General features: G+C 25.9%; 1 protein-coding gene across 1 annotated transcript; it reads left to right on the top strand.

The window, feature by feature from the left end:
• Positions 1 to 4,196: 4,196 nt before the first annotated feature.
• Positions 4,197 to 6,160, top strand: LOC121230756 (LOB domain-containing protein 1). The gene is made up of 2 exons (XM_041116088.1): positions 4,197 to 4,588; positions 5,640 to 6,160. The coding sequence occupies exons 1-2, from the start codon at positions 4,298 to 4,300 to the stop codon at positions 5,961 to 5,963; spliced, it is 615 nt and encodes a 204-aa protein (XP_040972022.1). The 5' UTR covers positions 4,197 to 4,297; the 3' UTR covers positions 5,964 to 6,160.
• Positions 6,161 to 8,678: the final 2,518 nt, after the last annotated feature.

Genomic DNA, 8,678 nt, shown 5'->3' with positions numbered 1-8,678 from the left:
TCATTATCTCGATTAAGTACCTATATTTAGGGATGAGTATTCGATCAAGTCGAATCAAATCGAGTCAAAAGATTTCGAGTTGACGAATCATATTTTAACAACTAAGCTCAATATGAATTTTTCTCAAACCGAGTCAACAAATTTCGAGTCGAATTAACGAATCTTATTATTTATACTCAATATTTCGTTTACATGGACTGATTATTTTACTAGTAGATGAAGTAAAAGCTTTTAAATTAATTTTGAATAAAGGGAAAAATGAGAGTGGGGCGATTCAGGAAGGAAAGTAAGACTAATAGGTAAACATTTATCAAAATAACATAGTTTTGCAACTTGATATTTTTTATTTTTAACTTTGGAAAAGGTAAACATTTATCAAAATGACGTAGTTTTGCCTTTTCTTATTTGGATTTTTCGGATAACTCCAATTAGGGGTGAACGTTCGATTGAATTGAGTGAAACTTTTAAGTTAAAGTAGAAAAGTTAATAATGTTAAATTAAAATCTTGTACAATATAACATTTCCATGTGAGAACACATAAATTTGAAACAAAATATATTTGAGAACCTTTTTAAAGCAAAAAAAAAAGAAGAAAATATTTTAATATGATAAACTTAAATAATTAATCACTTATCTAGATTCTAAAATTATTTATTTTATTAAATTTTTAAATTTTTGATATATTTTTTAGATTTTTTAAAAATTTATAATCATTTTTGAAATAAAAATTTTAGAATTTTTATAAATATTTTAAATTTTAAAAATTATTTTCAAAATTTGAAAATTACTTTGATTTTTTTTTTGTAATTTTTGTTAAGAAAGAGACTAATTTACTCATTTTCAAAATTGACAGAGACCAAAACGGCATTTATATTAATCTGTTATTCAAATTATTCGAATTGTAAAAATTCAACTCGACTCGAACTCGAAATCCGAAATTTCTTATTTAAGCTGACTCGAATAATTCGAATAACTTGATTCGATTAACTCGGAATTTGAATTTGTTTCGATTTTTTCCAATCAAATCGAATATTGCTCACACATACCTATATTAAAAAAAATAGAACACACCTGTCAAATATTCATTGATCCACATTATGTCATCTGGTTTTGGTACAAAATTAACATTAAAACCAAACTTAAGTATCAAACACAAGGGCAAAGCCAAAAAAGTTTTTTAGGGGGGACAAAATTAAATTATAAATTTTACGATAGTAAAAATACAATTTTACCATTTTAATAGTCTATTTCTTTTTTAAATGATTAAATCAAAATTTATCATATTTAGAAGGGCCAAAGTATAATTTTATATTTAATAATTTAAAAATAATTTTAAATTCTTCATGATACAAAAAATATGTAAAGATGTACAAATTATTAGATTAGAATCATAATTTTCGAACTAAATTAATTGATTGGATAAATTAGACAAAAAATTAATTAACTCGTCATTCGATATAAGTCATTTTTAATATTTTTATTTTTATAAATTTTTAATCAAACACATCAATTTAACTACCGACTTAATTCCAACAATTGTTTGTTACAACATTTATACGAAAATAATAATAATATCTTTATTAGTATGTGGATGGGGAATTTTGATAAAATTCATAAATAAATAAATAAACAAAGAATTTAATGACATGTTTGGTAACACGGATAATATGGACAAAACACACCTAAAAGTGTTACTACAAAATTTGCATCAGCCTTTCAGTCAAACTAATACCACCTATCTATGGCTCCCTTCTGTTCATATTAATTCGAAAATTTAATCTATTTTATGCTGTATATTTGAAGTTTATAATTATTTTTTAATAAAATTATATTTAAAGTTTGTAAATTTTTTTAAAATTAGAAATATAATATTTTATAATTACATTCAATATTTATTATTAAAAAACTTATTTATTAATTTTAAAATATGTTAAATATATAATGATATTTTTTTTTGTAAAAGAAAAAAAAACGAATGACCAAAACCTAATAAAATGTGAAACTATTAACTGAGCCAACGAAAAAGAGCGAATATTAGACATTTAGAAACAGATCCCCTTTGAACAAAAAATGTCTTGTTTTTCCCTGTTTTGGAGGCTTTTTTACGGTTAGACCTGAAAACCTAATTCCCCCCCCCCCATTTTTGTACTACATCACACTTTCTTTACACTCAAATAATATTTCTCCTCTTTTTTAGTAAATAAAACAATATTAAACGATTACAAAAACAATCAGAAAATTAAAAACCCATAATATCCTTCTAAACTAGCTCCCGCATAGAATATAGGGTTCTATAAACACTTGATATATATGAAACCTGTAACAGCATGTTTGGATATGAAATCAGCAACTGTGTTATGAGCTCTAGGAATATGACGGATACGGTTCCTCTAATTCTTTTGTATCAACTTATAAATAACTCGTAGTTTCATAAAATAATTATCAATAACTTCTCCAGCCAAAATTATCTCCACCAAAAGAACATTATCACATTCAAATTTAATACGGCGAAATCCCTTATTCCATAATAAACGTAACTCTTCTAAGATTGATCTCGCTTCAATCATGAACACTTCTTACTTCCCAAAAACCATCAAATAGTGACGTAATCAATTTTTCATCTATGTAAATTTTAATGTACTTTAATTATTTATATTATGTTTAAATTCAACATGACTGGTTGGTCAACCTTTCTCGTGTTACTTTGATCCTTCTTTTTACCTTTGTTTTCCAATTATTTGGTCATAAATAGGTACAAACATGGAAAACGTGGACAAGTGGTGCAATTTGGTCATACATAAGCAAATTTTTTCCCCAAAAATGCATTAAAATAAATCATCACTTGTAATTCATATGCTATCATAATTTTTTCACGTGTCGTAATCATATTTAATGTACTATATATTTTTTAATAAAATTTGATAAACCATTAATATTTTATGAAGTTTAATATATTTTGTATATTTATATTTTATTCATATTATCTTCCTCTCTATAATTTGCTAATTACTACGGTCATGCAACTTGCGTTGAACTTGATTCCATCATTTGGCACACCCAATTAAACATTAATTTGGACACAAAATTATAACAAACATAGTCATATGTCTCCTTGTCACATTCAAAATCATAAAAAAAATTTATACTTAAATTGTAGATTTATTAACTTGGAAATGATATTATTACATAATATAAATACATTAAAACAAAATTTAAAAACACTATACATATATCGATTGAGTATTAATTCGATTGGTATGAGTATTGTTGCTAATGCAGGAAAACGTGAATTCGAATGTGCTAAAATGCATTATCTTCCTAATTATGAATTAGAAAAAGACTATGAGTAATTCTAATTATTATATAAAAAATAATATATATATATATATATATATGAATATGCCAAAGTCAAAACTGTGGTTGCTCATTTCCTTTCCTCAAATGTCATTTGACAAACTAATATTATATAGAATTATATATTATGAATGCATCAAAAATTTATAATTAACTTTATAAAATAATTTCTCAATATATTTAAAAATATAATATTTTATGCATTGTCTCTGCATGTATTAGTCTTATACACTACGAATGAATTATAAAAAAATATTTTATTAATGAATAAAATAATATGAAAAAATTATAAATAAGTATTGAACATAACTAAAAAATTATAATTTATTTATAAGTCCATCAATCTCTTTTTATATTGCTTGTTGGTCAAGTGTTTTACTGCGATTGACTTAGTGGTCCATGAGATTCAATGCATTAAATATTATTTCATACATAACAAGAAATACAAATATAAGGTTAAATTGTGTTATAAGTTTTTGTATTTTTCAAAAAATTGAAATTTAATCTATATATTTTTATTTTCAAGAATTTAATCTTTTGCACTTTATATTTCAAAATTCAAGTCTAACACTTAATATTGTTTCTTTGTTGTTAAATTCAATTTCATTACAATGGCTACCATTTTTATTTTCAAAATGTCACACCAACGAATTTAGTAATGTTGACATTTAAACCCGAACTTTGAAATCTTAAAAGTAGAGAGATTAAATTCTTAGAAATAAAAATATAATGACTAAATTCTAAAACTTCAAAAAGTACAGGGTCTTATGACAGATTTTAACACAAATATAATAAACACACAACTTTTTTTTTTTTTAAATCCTCTTCAAATTTTTTTTTTTAAAACTGTCTCTGCTCTCTCTTCTCTATTTATATAGCCTTTGTTTCCAACTTTTAGCTAAAGCAACTTTCCTCTGTATATTTCGCTCTCTGCTTTTTAACAATGGAACACAACGAAAAATGCGCCCAATCTCAATCCTGTTCTTCTTCACCACGTTTTCCATCCCCTAACTCTCAATCACCTCCTCCACCACCACCGGCACCAGCTTCTCCTTCTCTTCCTCCTCCGCCGACGCCTACGGTTGTTCTCAGCCCTTGCGCTGCCTGCAAAATCCTTCGCCGCCGCTGCGTCGAAAAGTGTGTTTTAGCTCCTTATTTCCCTCCAACCGAACCTTATAAATTCACCATTGCTCATCGAGTTTTTGGAGCTAGTAATATCATCAAGTCTTTACAGGTAATATTCCTATTTCAATTTCCTCCCTCAAACCGCCATCAATGAACCAGTTTTTTTTTTTTATCAAAAGCATGATTATATGTTAAATGCAATAAATAATAACTTATCTATTTTATTAATTTTGAATTTTGATAATTAATAATTATTATTCAATAATATCACGTACAAACTTTTTAGCTTTTTTCATTTCGCTTTTGCATATAAAGATTTAAATATATTAATGAGATCGTTTCCAGTTTACGTAAGCATTTCAAATAATTAATTACTCGATTTAACTTATTATTATTGAATCAATGTTTTAATTGGGCCGATCCGATGGCGCCAATGATTGCTAAAAATTAAAATATAAAAAATAATGAAAAAGTATTAAATTTTTTAAATTTCTTGTAAAATAAAGAAAATACGCATTAAATACTCACCAAAATATTTATATCAAGATTTATATACCTTTATAATCCAATTAAAACGTTATTACCAAATTTGAGAAAAATATTATTTTTCAAGTATTTCGTCGCGGTCTTGTTTGGACTAATCCGATAACTTGCTAAATTTTAAAATACTTAAAAAATCATATTAATAATTATTTTTTTAATATTATTAAAAAAATCAAAATCTTTTTCCAACATTTATCTGTATAAGTTTAACTAGATTCCAAACTTTAACAAAGTTTTTTAAAATTGGATTGGTTTTAATTAAATAAATTATAAAAAAAATCATAAAAACTTTTAAAATGAAAAATAATTATAAAATTTGGTTGAATTGATCCGAATTAGTTTGCACCAGTTATTTCAATTGTTCTAACTTAAGTGCGGCACCAAGGGGTTAGTCAAGATCTCCTAAAATGAGAAGATATCACTTTGACCCTTTAAATTTTATAAATTTATATGATAATAAATAATAAAATTATATTTTTTTTAAAAAAATGATAAAATTTTTATTTAATCCGAAGATATAAATAGATAAAATTGTATTTTAACTCACAGGTCCAATCCAATCTGGTTTCAATAACCTTAAAGACTACTTATTTCCAACATTTACATTATTTTTCTAGGAACTACCGGAGTCACAAAGAGCCGACGCTGTAAGCAGCATGGTATACGAGGCGAGCGCTCGGATCCGCGATCCCGTGTACGGCTGCGCCGGGGCGATTTGCCAACTTCAAAAACAAGTGAGCGAGCTCCAAGCCCAACTAGCCAAAGCCCAGGCGGAGATCGTGACAATGCAATGCCAACAAGCCAATTTGCTAGCCATAATATTGGAAATGAGTCAATCAAAAGAAGCCAGTATTTCTCAGCATCAACCTTATAATATGGACACCACTTGTTTTCTGGATGACAACAATCTTGGTTCGGCTTGGGAGCCTCTTTGGACGTGAAGAAAAAAAAAAGGTTGAAGATGATGATGGAATTTAGTTATAAAAATATTTATAGATATATTTAAGGCGGATAAAGAATTAAATTAAATTAAATTAGATTAAATATTGTATTTTTTATATTTATATTTATAGTTTAGAGAATTTTCAATGAAGTAATTAGTTTTTTTAGTAGAAACGTGTCCCTAATGCTTTTCTTTTTTCAATTCTTTATATAAAAAAAATTCCTAGTTTGAAAATGAAGGAAAATGTTCTGTTTTAAATTTTAGGTATGTCAGATATATAATTTTATGAATTAATTAAACTAAATTCTGGTACATTTTGTCAAATCTTTTGACCGAAGGAACTCTTGGAGATTTAGAATTTAGACCCACAATTTTTTTTTTTTGTAAATATCTATTTATATAATTTTCAATAAATTGATTGGTTTTAGGGTTAATATAACTTTTAATCCATAAACTTGACCATTAATTTCACTTTGGCATTTATATATATATATATTAATTTTGGTATCTGAACTTGGCAACTAAATTCATTTTGGTCTTTAAACTTGGCAAATGTAAAGATTTGATGATGTTGTACAATCTCAAAATCAAAATTTGATGGAATCCAAATTTAAGGACCAAAATAAACCTAATCGTCAAGTTCTGGTATAAAAAATAAACCCTTGATTTTATTATAGAAATGTACCTCTATGTTTAAATAAAAAAGACAGAGAGATATTGTAGATTTAAATTCCATTATACTATATACCAATTTTTTTTAAAATGATTTCATGAGCTAATTAAACGACTTCAATTTTTTTAATCAATCATTTTTTTCTCAAATGAAACCTTTACAAATTTAGGGTTTAGGGTTTTTTAAAGGATACTCTTTCGACTTTTAAAATTTAGACTCTATTTTTAATTATAAGAATTTAACTTCTCTACTTGTTTGATTTAAAAACTAAACTTCAATTGAAAAAATTGTTAATTGTCTTTTGTTAAACTTGAATATGTATTGTTAATTAAATTTTAATTTATAAACCATAACTTGAATATTAATAAGTCACATCATTAATAGTATCATCAATTAGATTTCAAATTTTAAATAAATCAAATAGAAAGATTAAATTAAATTATTTGAAGAGTACAGGGACTGAGAGTAAATTAAACATTTTTCTCAAAAAATATAATTTGTAACTTAGAATATATTGAAAAAGGGAAAATATAGGAGAATAGTGACAGAGATGAAATGTCATTATCACCAAGTCCTCCAATTTTTGAATTAAAAAGCAATATTGGTTTACCTAATTACTATTATCATTTTGTTATCTTCTAAAATAGTTTCATTCATTAGTTACTTGTCAAACTTGCTTGTTATTCCTTTTGCTAATTTTTTTTGACTAGTTTTTGGCCTTATTATCCTCTCGTGACTGTAATTTTTATGCTACTCGATTTAAAATCAGGTCACCAATTGAATTTTTACGAATCAATCTTTAAAAAGAAATTATAAATTTATATTATATACTCGATGTTGGTATTTAATTTTTATATAATATAAAAAAATATTTTTATTTTATTATTTTTAATTATTAATAATTTCGTATAATATTCATATTATGTAATCATATGAGTATCAATTGCTATAAAAAGGTGTAACATGTCTATGGTTGTTGACTACACAGTGCATACCATATGATAAGTAGGACTGAACATTGAACAACCAAATTGGACTAAAAAAAATATTATTTATTAAATAATTTTTTTGCAATTCGAATTAATCTATTTTACTTTTTAAATATTATTTATTAGATAATTTTTTTTATTACTAAAAATCGTTTGATTCAGTTATTAAAGTCAAGACAAATACAGAAGAGAGAATTGTTACAAGTTCCGAAGGTAAGCTTAGAGAAGGCGAAATATAAAGCAAAATTAAAGAACAGGAAAACAAATAATCTAAAAGAAAAAGGAAAGGCGAACTCATCCTCTGAGAAATTGGAGTCCTACGATCTCTCTCGAGCCAGAAATTGAACCACAACCGAGAACCTTTCTTTGACCTGACCATAATCGTGTCTTGAGAAAACAAAAATCAAAGAAAGTAAACTGGGGAAGCACCGTTACTGGTAGCAAATATCCCCAAATCAACATCGAGATCAGTATTTAATAAAAAAGTTAAACTATTATTTAATTTTAATATTGTAAATTTGTAATATGAAAATTTTAAATTATAAAAATGGTTTTTTAATCAAGTTGGATTTTGACAAGCAAAAGTAAATTAAAAAACAAATGATTATGTGAGTTTAGGTCAACTTGAAATGGGGACCATTTACCAACAAAGGCCCATTTTCAATTTTATTTACGGAAATGGGCTAATTTTTACATTATTTTTTGGAAATGGTCGAAATATGCAAAATGCGTAGGAGCGTTTTTGGGTGAAATTCCAACAAATTGAGTCTTTGGGAGAGCGATTTTGCCATGTCAGCACAAAACGCACTGACGTGGCAAAATCGCTCCCCCAGGGACGCGATTTCCTCCGTGTTTTTTTTTCCAACGGCCATTTAAAATTTTAACTGTTGGGGGGTTCAAGGTTAAATTTTTTTTATAAAAACCCTATCCTATTTTTTTTCACACAATATTTCTTCTAAATTTGGCAAAAAGCTCTCAAATTACTCCCTAAATTTCTCAAAGCTCTCTTTAATTAATTATTTCCTTTAATTTTTTTTCTAAATTAGTTTTT

This window comes from Gossypium hirsutum, chromosome A06, assembly GCF_007990345.1.
Source record: "Gossypium hirsutum isolate 1008001.06 chromosome A06, Gossypium_hirsutum_v2.1, whole genome shotgun sequence".
Taxonomy (NCBI): Eukaryota; Viridiplantae; Streptophyta; class Magnoliopsida; order Malvales; family Malvaceae; genus Gossypium; species Gossypium hirsutum.
The sequence above is the reverse complement of the archived record's forward strand: the minus strand, read 5'-3'. Positions and strand labels throughout refer to the sequence as shown.

What these genes read in the sequence shown, in the direction of transcription:
- LOC121230756 (XM_041116088.1), top strand. Translation starts at nt 4,298, where the DNA reads ATGGAACACAACGAAAAATGCGCCCAATCTCAATCCTGTTCTTCTTCA. An exon ending in ATATCATCAAGTCTTTACAG is followed by an intron (nt 4,589 to 5,639) that starts GTAATATTCCTA and finishes TTATTTTTCTAG; the next exon opens with GAACTACCGGAGTCACAAAG.